Source organism: Rhinopithecus bieti, unplaced genomic scaffold, assembly GCF_001698545.2.
Source record: "Rhinopithecus bieti isolate Rb0 unplaced genomic scaffold, ASM169854v2 scaffold_1014, whole genome shotgun sequence".
Taxonomy (NCBI): Eukaryota; Metazoa; Chordata; class Mammalia; order Primates; family Cercopithecidae; genus Rhinopithecus; species Rhinopithecus bieti.
In genome coordinates, this window is record NW_016803499.1 from 1,500,866 (window position 1) to 1,517,358 (window position 16,493).

Sequence of the window (16,493 nt, forward strand, 5' to 3'; positions counted from 1 at the left end):
AATGCTAAAACATTTACAAATTAAATTAAAACAAAATAAACCAATAAAATGGAAATTAACCATCATTAACATAACAAATAATGCTGTTTTGTTCAAATAAAATGTTTTGCTCAAACGAAGTAAATCACAAGTATTTGGTTTAATAGCAAAAAGCTGTAGTTTCAGACCCCATTCTGTAAACTGAGTAGTTTTACTTTTATAATAATGTTGAGAATGCTTGTTCACATAAGTATCTTATTCAAACTAGTATTGATCAATTCAAGCCTGCCTTTCCTCTTTTAAGGTAATTAGAACACTATATATATATATATATATTTGAGGCTGAGTCTCGTTCTGTTGCTCAGGCTGGAGTGCAGTGGTGCAATCTCAGCTCACTGTAACCTCTGCCTCCTGGTTCAAGCGATTCTCCTGCCTCAGCCTCCTGAGTAGCTAGGACTACAGGTGTGTGCCACCATACCTGGCTAATTTTTGTATTTTTAGCAAAGATGAGGTTTTGCCATGTTGGCCAAGCTGGTCTTGAACATCTGACCTCAACTGATCTACCCGCCTGGGCCTCCCAAAGTGCTGGGATTACAGGCGTGAGTCATCGTGCCCGGCCAAGAACAGAATATTAACCAAACCCATCAAAATGGCAATCATTAAATGCCAATTTTTAAATAGGTGTACATTGATAGATTTTGAAGATTAACAATTACTATTGTTAATCTTCATCGCCTAATGATGATTGAAACTAATTAGTTTTAGATTTAGAATAGAAACATGTTTTGCTATTTATTTGCTAACATACTTATTGCTAAGGAACTGTTGCAAGTTACTCTGCAGAGGAGACTTACAACAGGATAGTATTGACTCTTGCAGCACAGATGTTTTCTGAGTAATGTAAGATTCTGATCATCATGCCAAAAAACAAATCAGGTGTATTATGTGTACAACAGCGCACCATCATTTTTCTCATTTTCATATAATCTGTGTTCTGCAGCATCAATAGCTTTATTGTTTTTCAGATCAGATTTTAATTTTGAGTACTTAATACTATTGTTGATGTGCATTTCACTTTCTTCATGTTTACTAAGAATATGTGATAAATGTTGCCAATCTTTGCACCCATTTTCATTTTTCAGTTGATTTTTTCCTTCCCCAAAGAGTCTGCAATATAGACAAAACACAGAATCTTTTGAGGTCGAATAAAGTAACCAGGATCTAGTGGTTTTTTCACCGTTTGGAAGAATCCGTGTATAATAAGTTTCCGAAAACTTTCTCCCTGTATTATCTTTTGGAAAGTTAAAATTTCTTACTTGAGGTGGAACATTTTCAACAAGAGTGTCCCGTTGTTTAATATTTAAAATTCGGGGCCACGTACCTGGATCTGCGGAAAGCACAACTGGTACAATTGAGTCTTCAAAATTTTTCTCTTCCAGTTGCTCTTGAAATGTATCAGCTATGGTTGACGTGGAAGGAGGAGGTAAATTCACATTCTCTTTGATCAGTAATGTATCCATGCCACATTCTACTGAAAGGTGTAGCTCTGAAGTCTTTTCCTTTTTTTCTGTGATTCCATCTATTTTTTTCAAAAGTGTACTTGACGATCCACAGAATTGTTTCTCATTTTCTTCTCTAACAGCATTCCTTTTTCTATTTTCTGATGCTGTTAATTTTTTTGATTTTGTTTCCATCATCTGAGGACAAAGAGGATAGATTACAATTTTACTTTAGGTTAAACTTTAAAAAATTAATGTATATTCAAATGCTCAAAAAGCACATGCTCATCCTTAGGCATCAAAGAAATGCCAGTCAAAAAGACAATGACGGCCAGGTGTGGTGGCTCACGCCTGTAATCCCAGCACTTCAGGAGGCCAAGGCAGGTGGATCATTTGATGTCAGGAGTTCGACAACAAGTCTGGCCAGCATGGTGAAACCCTGTCTCTACTAAAAATACAAAAATTAGCCAGGCCATACTGGCATGTGCCTATAATCCCGGCCACTCAGGAGGCTGAGGCAGGAAAATCGCTTGAACCCAGGAGGCAGAGGTTAGGCTGAGCTGAGATCGTGGCACTGCACTCCAGTCTGGGCAACAGAGTGAGACCCTGTCCCAAAAGAAGAAGAAGAAAAAAAAAAGGTGACAATGTACCACTTCATATCGAAGAGGATGGCTATCATAAATAGAGAATGAGACTGGGTGTGATGACTCATACCTATAATCCCAGCACTTTGGGAGGCTGAGGTGGGTGTATCAGCTGAGGTCAGGGGTTTGAAACCAGCCTGGCCAATATGGCCAAACCCCGGCTCTACTAAAAATACAACATTTAGCCAGGCCTGGTGGGGCAAGTACTGGTAATCACAGCTACTCGGGAGACTGAGACACAAGAGACCTCACTTCAACCCTGGAGGCAGAGGTTGCAGTGAGCTGAGATCATGCCACTGTACTCCAGCCTGGGCAACAGAGCAAGACTCTATGCTTAAAAAAAAAAAAAAAAAGAGAACGAAAGTCTTGGCAAAGATGTGGAGAAACTGGAACCTCTCTAAGATCCTGGTGGGAAATGTAAAGTGGCATAGCCACTTTTGAAAACTGTCTGGCTCAAAAAAACAAAAAACAAAAGACAAAAAATTAATTAGATGGGTGTGGTAGCAGGTGCCTGTAATCCAAGCTACTCAGGAAGCTGAGACAGGAGAATTGCTTGAACCTGGGAGGCAGAGGTTGCAGACAGCTGAGATCATGCTACTGCACACCAGCCCAGGTGACAGCGCGAGACTTCGTCTCAAAAAACAAAAAAACGAAAACTGGAAGTTTGTCGAAGTTTAAAGAGTTACCATATGACCCAGCAATTACACTCCAAGGTATATACCCAAAAGAAATAAAAATATATGGACACACAGGCCAGCCATGGTGGCTCACGCCTGTAATCTCAACACTTTGGGAGGCCGAGGTGGGTGGATCACGAGGTCAGGAGTTCAAGACTGGCCTAACCAAGATGGTGAAAACCCGACTCTACTAAAAATACAAAAATTAGCTGGGCGTGGTGGCGGGCGCCTGTAATCCCAGCTACTTGGGAGGCTGAGGCAGAAAATTGCTTGAATATGGGAGGCAGAGGTTGCAGTGAGCTGAGATCTCACCATTGCACTCCAGCCTGGGTGACAGGAGCAAGACTCCGTCTCAAAAAAAAAAAAAAGTAGTCCACACAAAAACTTAAGACACAAATGTTCATGGTAATATTACTCATAATAGTCAAAAAGTAGAAACGACTCAAATATCCCATCACAGATGAAAGAACAGATATAAATACAGTATTATCCATGCAATGGATAAAAACAAATGAAGTACTGATGTATGCTGCAACATGGGAAAAAATTAAAAATAGTATGACACATGAAAAAACTAGTTGCGAAGTACTTGTGTGATTCTATTTATGTGAAATGTTACACAAGAGGCAAATTTATAGGCAGAAGATAGACTAACAGTTGCCTAGAACTTTGGAGGAGCTGGAATTGAAAAGGGGACTGTTAATAGATAGTGGGTTTATTTTTGGGATGATGAAAATGTTCTAAGATTGGTGAATTTTAGGGTATGTTAATTACATCTCAAAAAAGTGGTTATAAAAATTAATGTGAAAGTCATTAAAATTTAACAGCAATTAATTTTAATGGTGAAATTTCCATAAATAATCCCTTCAATACATGGGCCCACACACACACAAATATGAAGAGAGAGCTCTAATTCAGGTATACATACCACTTTGTTCATCAATTATTAATGATAAGTGATTACTTTTTAAATAGGTCATAAATACTTAGGGATTTCAAGTGAGTACTAAGCATACTATTTTAGTTCACTAATACAAAGAACGTTTTTAAAATCTGATTTTAATTGAAACAATGTGCTTGAAAAACAGCTCCTTGCTCAAAAGCAGACCATTTAGATGTTGTTAGATTAACACTGTAAATTCAAGGTAGTATGTATGTGTATTAACACTGTTAGATAAGGTCACTGTATCTGTCAGAAATTTAATTTTTATTTGTTTTTGAACATTTTACTACCATTTACTGAAATCTGTTGTAATAAAGACACATTACCTATTTTGTTGTCAATAAAATTATAATAAAACACTAAAAGATTTAACACAATAAAGATGTATAAAATGTGAATGGCATCCTATTAGCTATACACAACACAAGTACCATATGCAATGCAGTGAAAGAAAATAAAAATGGACTTGTTCCGTTTCATTCTGAAAGTAATGTGGCAGCTTTAAAGTAAAAAATGCAGAGGAGTGGGCCAGGTGCGGAGGCTCATGCCTGTAATCCCAGCACTTTGGGAGGCAGAGGCGGGTGGATCACCTGAGGTCAGGAGTTCAAGACCAGCCTCGCCAACATGGTGAAACCCCCATCTCTACTAAAACTACAAAAATTAGCCAGGCGTGGGGGCGTGCACCTGTAATCCCAGCTACTCGGGAGGCTGAGGCAGGAGAATTGCTTGAACCTGGGAGGCGGAGGTTGCAGTGGGCTGAGATTGTGCCATTGCACTCCAGCCTGGGAGACAGAGTGAGACTCTGCAATCAATCAATCGATGCAGAGATGTGATATGATCAGATAAATAAATGCAGAGATGTGACATGATCAAATTTGTACTTTGGAAAGATTGTTCTAACTGTATTATGAATTCCCAACCTTATGTAAGGAAGCAAGAAGCACACAGATCAGTCAAGAAACTGGAGTAGTAATTCTGGCAAAAGATGATGTTAGCTAGTCTAGGATTATAGCAGTAGAGACAGGAGTTGAGAAGTGCTCAGGAAGTAGAATTTGGATTAGTTGGTAATTGATTGGCTCTAGGGGCTAAGGAAGAAAGAAGAGTAAACAATGACCCTAAGTTTCCGAATGGGCATTTGGGTGGATGGTGGGTTCATTTACTGATATAGGAAACAAAGGAAACCAGGTTTGGAGGTTCAGTTTTCGACACAATGAGTTTGAGTTTCAATGATGGATGGCATATAAGGCGGTGGTCCCGTAAGAGTATAATGGAGCTGAAAAATTCCTATCACCCAGTGATGTTGTAGCAACGCAACACACACCACTCAACCATTTGTCGTAAACAAACCTACTATGCTGACAGGCATATCAAAGTATAGCACATACAATTAATAATACTTGATAATAAGCAATTGTTACTGGCTTATGTACTTTTTTTTTTTTTTTTTTTTGAGACGGAGTCTCGCTCTGTTGCCTTGGCTGGAGTGCAGTGGTGCAATCTTGGCTCACTGCAAGCTCCGCCTCCTGGGTTCACGCCATTCTCCTGCCTCAGCCTCCCGAGTAGCTGGGACTACAGGTGCCCGCCACCACGACCGGCTGATTTCTTTTGTATTTTTAGTAGAGATGGGGTTTCACCGTGTTAGCCAGGATGGTCTTGATCTCCTGACCTCATGATTGACCCACCTTGGCCTTCCAAAGTGCTGGGATTACAGGCGTGAGCCACCACGCCCAGCCTACTTTTCTTTTTTTTTTTTTTTGAGACAGGGTCTTCCTCTGTCACGAAGGCTGGAGTGCAATGTTGTGATCACAGTTCACTGCAGTCTTGACCTCCCAGGCTCAGGCCATCCTTTCGCCTCAGGCTCCCAAACAGCTGGGACTACAGCCATGTGACACCATGCCTGCTAATTTTTTATTTTTTGTAGAGATGGGGTCTCACTATGTTGCCCAGGCTGCTCTCCAACTCCTGGGCTCAAGCAATTCTCTTGTCTCTGCCTCCCAAAGTGCTGGGGTTACAGGTGTGAGCCACTGTGCCCCACTGAGTTACTCTGTATTACTGAAGTACACACGGTAGAATGAGCACTTTATTCTAGGGATCAGAGTAGCAAGCAATTTAAGAAAATCTAGGCCAGGTGTGGTAGCTCACGCCTGTATTCCCAACACTTTGGGAGCCAAGGCAGGTAGATCACCTCAAGTCAGGAGTTCAAGACCAGTCTGGCCAACATGGCAAAACTCCATCTCTATTAAAAACACAAAAATTAGCAGGGCATGGTGGTGCGCACCTGTAATCCCAGCTACTCAGAAGGCTGAGGTAGGAGAATCGCTTGAAGCTGGGAGGCAGAGGTTGTAGTGAGCTGAGATCACGCTACTGCACTCCAGCCCGGGTGACAGAGCGAGACTGTCTCAAAAAAAAAAAAAAAAAAAAACAAATATATATATAATAGGCATATGGTTGGCCTAGTTTTGACTATGCCTATTTCTTTTTTTTTTTTTTTTTTTTTTGGAGGACGGAGTCTTGCTCTGTCACCCAGGCTGGAGTGCAGTGGCGTGATCTTGTCTCACTACAACCTCCGCCTCCCTGCAACCTCTGCCTCCCAGATTCAAGCGATTCTCCTGCCTCAGCCTCCTGAGTAGCTGGGATTATAGGTGTTCACCACCACGGCCTGGTTAACCTTTTGTATTTTTTGTAGAAACAGGGTTTCACCATGTTGACCAGGCTGGTCTCGAACTTCTGACCTCAGGTGATCTGCCTCCCTTGGCCTCCTAAAGTGCTGGGATTACAGGCATGAGGCACCCTGCCCGGCTTATTTCTTCATTTTTACCTCCTCATTTGGTGCCTACTTACTAGTAAAAAATTTATAATCTATGTGTAATTCTTGTGCTTTTTGGAGGATAAGCATTATTGCATTTCTCTGAAGCTTATGAGCTCACAACCTTTAACTTAGCAAGAACTCAGACACAGGAAAAACATCCTTTTCTTGTTGTTGTTGTTGAGATGGAGTCTCGCTCTGTTGCCCAGGCTGGAGTGCAGTGGCATGATCTTGGCCCACTGCAACCTCCACCTTCCGCATTCAAGTGATCCTCTTGCCTCAGCCTCCCGAGTATTTGGGATTACAGGCACACAACACCACGCCTGGCTAATTTTTGCCTTTTTAGTAGAGATGGGGTTTCACTACATTGGCCAGGCTGGTCTCGAACTCCTGAACTCAAGTGATCCGCCTGCCTTGGCCTCCCAATGTGCATGGATTACAGGGGTGAGCCACCACACCCAGCCTAAATCATCCATTTAAGAAATAAAAAAGGCTTGGAAAATATTAAGACTTAATATAGTTTTTATTTCCAAATTAGAAGGTTACTAGGTTACTTTTGTCATGTAACCATCTTTGATAAGACAACTTACAATATTAAGTCTTTTTAAATTTCGTTTTGTTAGAGATAGTCTCATTCTGTTGTCCAGGGTGGAGTGTAATGGTGTAATCATAGCTCAATCACCTCAGTCTCCTAAGGAGCTAGAACTACGAGTGTACGACCACCACATCTGGCTAATTAAAAAAATTGTTTTGTAGAGATGGGGTCTCACTATGTTGCCCATGCTGGTCTCCAACTCCCAGACTAGCGCCATCCTCCCATCTTGGCCTCTCAAAGTGCTAGGATTACAGGCATGAGCTACCATGCCTGAACCTTTCTATTTTTTAATGTTCATTGTGTTCTTCTATAAACCAAAAGCTTTCTTAAATATTAGCTGCAATGTATGTAAAGAAAAAAATAATTTAACATAAATAAGGCTTGCACCACTACACCTGGCTAATTTTTCTATTTCTAGTAGATGGGGTTTCACCATGTTGGCCAGGCTACCCCTGAACTCCTGACCTCAGGCGATCCAACCGCCTCGGCCTCCCAAAGTGCTGGGATTACAGGCGTGAGCCACCACGCCCAGCTATTTTTTCTGTTTTTTAAAAAAAGAAGAAAAAATAAAATTTTCCAAATACATTTATTTTATAAAATACATGTATCCAGAATAATACAAACAACTCCTACAACTCAGTAACAAAAAGACAATTCAGTAAAAAATGGGGTGAAGACCTGATAGACAAAACAGACACTACCACATTTTAATTTCTTTTTGGAGAGACAGGGTCTGGCTATGTTGACCAGGCTGGTCTTGAACTCCTGGCCTCAGCTCATTCTCCCACCTGGGCCTCCCAAAGTGCTGGGATTACAGGAGTGGAGCACCTCACCTGGCTCCAAATTTTGGTCAGAACGTAGAGCGACTAGAATTATCAAGTGCTTAGTGGGAGTGCTAAATGGTAAAGAAGAAAAATTAGTCTTTTTTTTTTTGAGACAGAGTCTCGCTCTGTCACCCAGGCTGGAGTGCAGTGGTGTGATCTTGGCTCACTGCAACCACCACCTTCCAGGTTCAAGCGATTCTCTCGCCTCAGCCTCCCAAGTAGCTGGGATTATAGGCGCCTGCCACCATGCCAGGTGGATTTTTGTATTTTTAGTAGACAGGGTTTCGTCATGTTGGCCATGCTGGTTTCAAACTCCTGACCTCAGGTGATCCATCTGCCTCGGCCTCCCAAAGTGCTGGGATTACAGGTGTGAGCCACTGCGCCTGGCCGAAAAATTAGTCTTTTAACTTCATCCAGGAGTAAACTTTTTCTTTTTCTTTTCTGAGACAGAATCTTGCTCTGTCACCCAAGCTGGAATGCAGTGGCATGATCTCAGCTCTGCAACCTCTGCCTACCAGGTTCAAGTGATTCCTACGCCTCAGCTTCCCAAGTAGCTGGGATTACAGGCACACACCATCTTGCCTGGCTAATTTTTGTATTTTTAGAAGAGAGGGAGTTTTCTCATGTTGCCCAGGCTGGTTTTGAAATCCTGGCCCCAAGTGATCTGCCTGCCTTGGCCAAAGTGCTGGGATTACAAGTGTGAGCCACTGCCCCTGATCATTTTCTTTTTCTTTCTTTTTCTTTTTTTTAGACAGGCTTTCGCTCTGCTGCCCAGTTGGAGTGCAATGGTACAATCATAGTTTACTGTAGCCTCACTCTCCCAGGTTCAAACAATCCTTACACCTCAGCTTCCAAAGTAGCTGAGACTACAGGCACATGCCGTCATGCCTGGCTAATTCTAAAACATGTTTAGTAGAGATCAGGTCTCACTGTGCTGCCCAGGATGGTCTCAAGCTCCTGAGCTCAAGCAATCCTCCCGCCTCAGCCTGCCAAAATGATGGGATTACATGAGTGAGGCACTGCACCCAGCCCAAGGTAAACTTTAAAACAAGCTTACAACAATCTATAGACTTGAATATTTGAGATGGGACAAACCAATAACACAATGACGAAATGGAATTAAATGAGATTCTATGATAAATCTGGTTCATGTAAGCTGTAAGGGTGAAGCTACTATATATTTGATCATTTAAAGCTGATTAAAAAGAATTACCTGTTTATATTCATTAATACAACTTTGGCAGCAAAATCTCTTCTGCTGACCTCCAATCCCCAGGATGTTGTTTCCAGTACTCTTACTAGGCATGTACTCTCCACAGTGTTCACAGCAGTTCATTGTTAGACCATTGGCCAATCTGTACTTATTAAAGCAATGGTTACTGCACAGTTTATGTGTTACATTATTTACGCTGATTTCATGGCGAATCTAAAAGAAAAACCAGAATTCAGTAACTAAGATATATGAACCAGATTAGCATAGCAAGCAATGAGATAACTAGTTTAGCACAGCAAGCAATGAGATAACTAGTTTAGCACAGCAAGCAATGAGATAACCAGTTTCTGTAACAGAAGCAAAGAATCTCTAATCATATCTCAGAGGAAGTTATACCCAGGGAAAAGATTTTTTTTTTTTTCTGAGATGGAGTCTCACTCTGTCACTCAGAGTGGAGTGCAGTGGCACGATCTCGGCTCACTACAACCTCTGCCTCCCAGATTCAAGCGATTCTCCTGCCTCAGCCTCCCTCCCAAGTAGGTGGAATTATAGACACCTGCCACCATGCCCGGCTAATTTTTGTATTTTTAGTAGACATGGGGTTTCATCATGTTGGCCAGGCTGGTATCAAACTCCTGACCTCAAGTGATCTGCCTGCCTCGGCCTCCCAACATGCTGGGATTACAGGCATGAGCCACCACGCCTTGCTGGTAAAAGATTTTTTAAAAATGTATTTTATTTTTTCCTTTATTTGTAAGATCACTTTGATTTTACAAAAGAGGAAAAGATTGGCCGGGCGCGGTGGCTCAAGCCTGTAATCCCAGCACTTTGGGAGGCCGAGGCGGGTGGATCACGAGGTCAGGAGATCAAGACCATCCTGGCTAACATGGTGAAACCCCGTCTCTACTAAAAATACAAAAAATTAGCCGGACGTGGTGGCGGGCGCCTGTAGTCCCAGCTACTTGGGAGGCTGAGGTGGTAGAATGGCGTGAACCCGGGAGGCGGAGCTTGCAGTGAGCCGAGATCGCACAACTGCACTCCAGCCTGAGCGACACAGCAAGACTCCATCTCAAAAAAAAAAAAAAAAAAAAAAAATTAATAGGAAAGCAATACAACCAATAATAACTTCCCAAGAGACATTTAATAACAACAGATAATGAACTCTATTTTTGAGACAAGTTCTTACTATGTTGCCCTGGGCTCGAATTCCTGGGCTCAAGCAAGCCCTCTACTCAGGCCTCCTGAGTAGCTCACATTACAGGCTTGCAGCACCACACCTGGCTTTGGTTTAGATTTTGACGTGACCCACTTAAAAGAAATGGGTCAACAATCTTTTTTTTTTTTTTTTTGATAGTGTCTCTTGCTCTATCACCCTGGCTGGAAAGCGGTGGTACAATCATAGCTCACTCCACCTCAAACTCCTGGACTCCAGTGATTGTCCTGTCTCAGCCTCCTAAGCAGTTGGGATTATATGTGTGAGTCATTCATCTCCAAGGATCAACAATTTTTAGACAGTATTTTAAGTAAAGTTCACTGCCCTACAACATTTGTGGAGGGAGCTAAGGGAATCAATATCATCTGTATTCAGGATGGTGACTGTGTAACTAGAAGCAGGGTAGTTCTCACTCTGGTAACTGCGATAAAATCATGTCCTTCATATGCATGACTCAGGGTAACCAACACCAAATTTAGTTACCAAATACTTTATAAAGTGAGGACTGCCTGTATGCATGTTTCTTCTCTTCTAAGAAATGGGAAGACTGCAATATCACTTAATGTTAAGCAAACAGCATACATTCACTCGACTTGTTCCATGTGTTCTTGTACCAGGATCTGTTGCTTCCTAATTTTAACTTTTAGTTTCAGGGGATACATGTGCAGGTTTGTTAGATGGGTACGTTGCTTTTGTTTTTGTTTTTCTTTCTTTCTTTGAGACAGAGTCTTGCTCTATCGCCCAGGCTAGAGTACAGTGGCGCCATCTGGAATCACTGCAGCCTCCGCCTCCCTGGTTCAAGCGATTCTCCTGCCTCAGCCTCCCAAGGAGCTTATGCCACCATGCCCAGCTAATTTTTGTATTTTTAGTAGAGATGGGTTTTGCCATGTTGGTCTCAAATTCCTGACTTCAAGATATCCACCTGCCTCGGCCTCCCAAAGTGCTGGGATTGCAGACGTGAGCCGCCACGTCCAGCCCAAGGTAGTTTTCCAGCCCTTGACCCCCAACTCCTGAGACTACATTTTTATTGAATGTCATCAGGAAGAACAAAACCCACCATAAAACAATTGCCTTGTTTATAAGCACAACCAATTCCATAGAAACAGATGTGTACTTTTGATAACTATGCAAATGGAATTTTATTTATAAAATATCCCATAGGATAGTTCTAACATATCCTTATTCTTCCTTTCAGCTTCATGTTACACATCCAGAACATGTGCATTATGTAGATGAAAAAGTACATAATAGTACTTAAAAGTTAAAATTATCACTGTTAGCCTAAACAACTTAGGTATAAAAATCCAGACCTCTGCTAATTTACTACAAATTGTACATCTTGACTTATTAAAAACTCCTTTTTTAAGATTCCGGTTGTTTTCATAGGGAGACAAACAAGATGTACTACAAAATTCTTGGAAGGATCTGCTTGATTCTACTGGAAGAACAACATCAGCCTTCTTTGTAGATGCATCTCTGAAACAGAAGGTATAGACACATACTTTAAGAACACTGCATTTTAATACAAGTCAAATATACTAATAATAATTGCCATTTTTCATTTTCTTATGATTTAATACTAGAAATCAAGTATAACTTTGGATGCAGCAAATCCACTTTTGGCTTTATTGCCAGGAGTTCTTAAATGATATAGAACAAGAAGAGTCAGAGATAAAAATCTTTTGTAGCACAAGAACCTTGCCACAAGTTCTTAAGATTTTTAGATGCATTCAGAAATGCTGGTCATAGGTTGGGCACAGTAGCTCACACCTGTAATTCCAGCACTTTGGGAGGCCAAAGTGGGCAGATCACTTGAGGTCAGGAGTTCAAGACGAGCCTGGCCAACATGATGAAACCCTGTCTCTACTAAAAATACAAAAAATTAGCTGAGAGTGGTGGCGGGCACCTGTAATCACAGCTACTCGGGAGGCTGAGGCAGGAGAATCGCTTCAACCTGGGAGGTGGAGGTTGCAGTGAGTGGAAATCGTGCCACTGCACTCCAGCCTGGGCAACAGAGTGAGACTCCATCTCAAAAACAAACCAACAAACGAAGATGCTGATAATAAATTCATAGAACTAAGGTGTAAGATGGGGAAGCAGGGGAGGCAAATGTAGTAGCAGGAAGGCAATTAATTTTCATACCTATGTTCCATTTTTCTGCCAAGAGTAAATACAGCACATACTAGTCCACGGCTTGGATATATTCTAGGAGCTCAAGCTCAATAAACTTGAAGACCCTCCTGCAACAATTCTACCGATAAATCTATCCAGCTCTGCAATTATATTACTTATTTATACCATTAGTATTCAACTACATGAAGGAATGTTGAAAGGTACTGCTTACTTTTTACATATTACACTTCGTGTGTTTTGAGTACGTTTATGAGAAAAGGAAGAAAGGCAGGTGGTACAGCAAAAGAGGTGAGCTGATCCTTTTCGCTGATAAGCTGTCTGTCCCTTCTGTAAAGGTTTTTTGCAATTTGCACAAGTGATTTTAGCTGGTTTAGTAAGTTGCTGCTGGGCTGTAGGCTGGAAATTCTGCTTACGAAGTAAGGCCACTGGTGATAAAGAATCCACCCCTGGCTGTTTCTGATTACGGGGAAATGAAGCTGACTGGGAGATCCATGAATCTTAAAAATGAAACAAGAAAAAAATCATGGAACAAATCAAAATGCACATCAGAAAAATAACTTACATTTTCATTTAAGAGTTTAAGAGACAGATGAGGCAGGCGTATAAACATGTGGTTAAGGCCAGACACGCTTGATGTACAATCCCAGGGGAACTATCCACTTTGTATCTCAAGTGAATGATACTCCACTGTGCCAACAATAATAATAAAGTAAATGTTGGCGTCTGGAATTGTGTAATGTGGTAGCCATCAGCTCTTAAGTCAGACTCCAGGTTCAAGTATCTACTGAGCGTAATAGATTATACAAATATACTGAGGACACCTAACTCATCAGAGTGCTATGAAGAACACATGAGATAAAGTAATGCCTGGCACACAGGCACACTCAAAAAATATTAGCCACTTTTTTTTTCTGAGACAGAATCTCGTTCTTTCTCCCAGACTGGAGTTAGATGGCACAATCTCGGCTCACTGCAACCTCTGTCCCCCAGGATCAAGTGATTCTCCTGCCTCAGCCTCCCAAGTAGCCAGCATTACAGGTGTACACCACCATGCCCAGCTAAAATTTTTTTTCTTTCTATTTTTAGTAGAGAGGGTGTTTCCCTCTCTAATGTTGGCCAGGCTGGTCACGGACTCCTGGCCTCAAGTCATCCACCTGCCTCAGCCTCCCCAAGTGCTGGCATTACAGGTGTGAGCCACCACTCCCAGCCTAATCACATCTTTCTGTCTACTCATACCACTAAACAATCAATCCACCTCTTTCTATGTATTTCAAGTAAATTGTAGACATTAGTACATTTACTTTCAAAATACTTTAGACATAATAGTTTAAAATAAATCTATTATTATCTCCCAGTCTTCTAAAACATTACTTATCAGGCATTAATCCAGGTTGTGGATTACTCAGGAAAGACTCAGCTTTCCTAGCCTTACGTAGCAGCTGCAGTATCATAAATTACTGCTAGCTTCAAAATGGTGCAGTATTACTTATAGGTGAGGTGCTTCTCAAACTTTATTGTCCATATTAAATCACTTGGGAATCTTGTTTAAATGGAAATTCTAAATTAGAAGGTCTGAGAAGAGATCTGATACTCTGCATTTCTAACCAACTCTCAGATAATGGTGAAGCTTTGAGAAACAAGGCCCTATAATAAAAAATTATTTTGTAATCTCTCTTCAAAAGCAGCTTTTGGACAGGTGAGGCGGCTAATGCCTATAATCCCAGCACTTTGGGAGGATAAGGTGGGAGGATCACTGGAGGCCAGAAGTTTAAGACTCAGCCTAGGCAGGGTGCAATGGCTCATGCCTGTAATTCCAGCACTTCGGGACACTGGAAGCCCGGGAGTTTGAAACCAGCCTAGGTAACAAGGCAAAACCCCATCTCCACAAAAAATAAACAAAATTAGCTGGGTGTGGCCGTGCTCACTTGTAGTCCCAGCTTCTCACTCTGTTGCCCAGTCTGAAGTGCAGCGGCATGATCACAGCTTACCGCAGCCTTGAACTCCTGGGCTCAAGCGATCCTCCCATCTCAGCTTCTTGAGTAGCTGGGACAAAAGGCACATGCCATCACACCTGGCTAAGTTTTTTATCTTTTGTAGAGACAAGGTCTCACTCTGTTGCCCAGGCTGATCTTGAACTCCAGCACTCAAGCGACCTTCCTGCCTCGCTCTCCCAAAGTGCTAAAATTATAGGCGTGAGCCACCACACCTGGCCACTTTTTTATTTTTATTTTTTGAGACAGAGTCTCGCTCTGTTGCCCAGGCTGGAGCGCAGTGGCGCGATCTGGGCTCACTGCAAGCTCCGCCTCCCAGGTTCATGCCATTCTCCTGCCTCAGCCTCCCGAGTAGCTGGGACTACAGGCGCCTGCCACCATGCCCAGCTAATTTTTCTTATTTTAGGTAGAGACGAGGTTTCACCGTATTAGCCAGAATGGTCTCAATCTCGTGACCTTGTGATCCACCCGCCTTGGCCTCCCAAAGTGCTGGGATTACAGGTGTGAACCACCGTGCCCGGCCCACCTGGCCACTTTTTACTTTTTTTTTTTTTTTTTTTTTTGAGACAGAGTCTTGCACTGTCACCTGGGCTGGAGTGCAGTGGCACGATCTCGGCTCACTGCGACCTCTGCCTCCCAGGTTCAAGCGATTCTCCTTGCCTCAGCCTCCCAAGGAGCTGGGATTACAGGTACACACCACCACACCTGGCTAATTTTTGTATTTTTAGTAGAGATGGGGTTTCACCACATTGGTCAGGCTGGTCTTGAACTCCTGACCTCATGATCCGCCCGTCTCAGCCTCCCAAAGTGCTGGGATTATAGGCCTGAGTCACTGCACCTGGCCTATTTTTATATGTAAAATTACAACAATCTGTGAGGCTCTGGATGATGTTAGTATTTCAATCCATAGGTTGGAAGGGGGTTTTTATCATTACTCCTCTTAGTGAGTCCTCAGTGTCTACTGAAAACTCCATTTAGCTTCTCTGCAGCCTTTTCTGGAATTGAAGGCATATTCAATAGGGAAAAACAGCCCCAGTTCTTCTCTCAGATCTTGGAACCCTAATTTTTCCATTTGTTATTTGTAGCTCTTGATGTCTTTAAACAGATACTTTACACATTTTGTCATTTTCCCTAATTATTCTCAGCAAAAGGGATAGGACTTAGCTAGATATCAGAAGTGCAACTCCCTAGAGTCAGTATCATGGTCAGAAATGTTTATAATGCAACAAAAATATGACAGATGTAAGAGCAAATTCTAAGTTTAGGTATTTTCTCTCACGAGCTTTTTATTTTTTTTTTTGTACTGTTTATACAACTGTATGTGAGAACTGAAGAACTTTCACTGAAACATAGTATACCCTAAAAGTTAAAGAATTAAATGGTCCTTTCTAGGGCCGGGCGCGGTGGCTCAAGCCTGTAATCCCAGCACTTTGGGAGGCCGAGACGGGCGGATCACGAGGTCAGGAGATCGAGACCATCCTGGCTAACACGGTGAGACCCTGTCTCTACTAAAAAATACAAAAAACTAGCCGGGCAAGGTGGTGGGCGCCTGTAGTCCCAGCTACTTGGGAGGCTGAGGCAGGAGAATGGCGTAAACCCGGGAGGCAGAGCTTGCCGTGAGCTGAGATCCGGCCACTGCACTCCAGCCTGGGCGACAGAGCGAGACCCTGTCTCAAAAAAAAAAAAAAAAATGGTCCTTTCTAACAAATTTAATCTTATTTTCTTTGTTTTTTTTCTTTTTTGAGACGGAGTCTCACTCTGTCCCCCAGGCTGGAGTACAGTGGCACGATCTCAGCTCACGGCAAGCTCTGCCTCCAGGGTTCACGCCATTCTCCTGCCTCAGCCTCCTGAGTAGCTGGGACTACAGGAGCCCGCCACCACTTCCCGGTTAATTTTTGTATTTTTAGTAGAGACGGGGTTTCACCGTGTTAGCCAGGATGGTCTCGATCTCCTGACCTCGTGATCCACCCGCCTCG

General features: G+C 42.3%; 1 protein-coding gene across 16 annotated transcripts in view; it reads right to left on the reverse strand.

The window, feature by feature from the left end:
• Window positions 1–16,493, reverse strand: part of ZMYM5 (zinc finger MYM-type containing 5) — a 40,370-nt gene continuing 23,877 nt past the window's right edge. For 12 of the 16 annotated variants that reach the window (XM_017886565.1, XM_017886489.1, XM_017886527.1 and 9 more), the window contains 4 exons: window positions 12,738–13,023; window positions 11,704–11,869; window positions 9,181–9,393; window positions 1–1,676 (listed from right to left, as the gene is read on the reverse strand). In XM_017886565.1, coding sequence (XP_017742054.1) covers window positions 921–1,676; window positions 9,181–9,393; window positions 11,704–11,869; window positions 12,738–13,023 — 1,421 coding nt within the window. In that variant the 3' untranslated portion in view covers window positions 1–920. Of the gene's footprint in view, window positions 1,677–9,180; window positions 9,394–11,502; window positions 11,870–12,737; window positions 13,024–16,493 lie in introns of those variants that run through there. The other 4 variants (XM_017886580.1, XM_017886585.1, XR_001888089.1 and 1 more) reach the window with 3 other exon arrangements.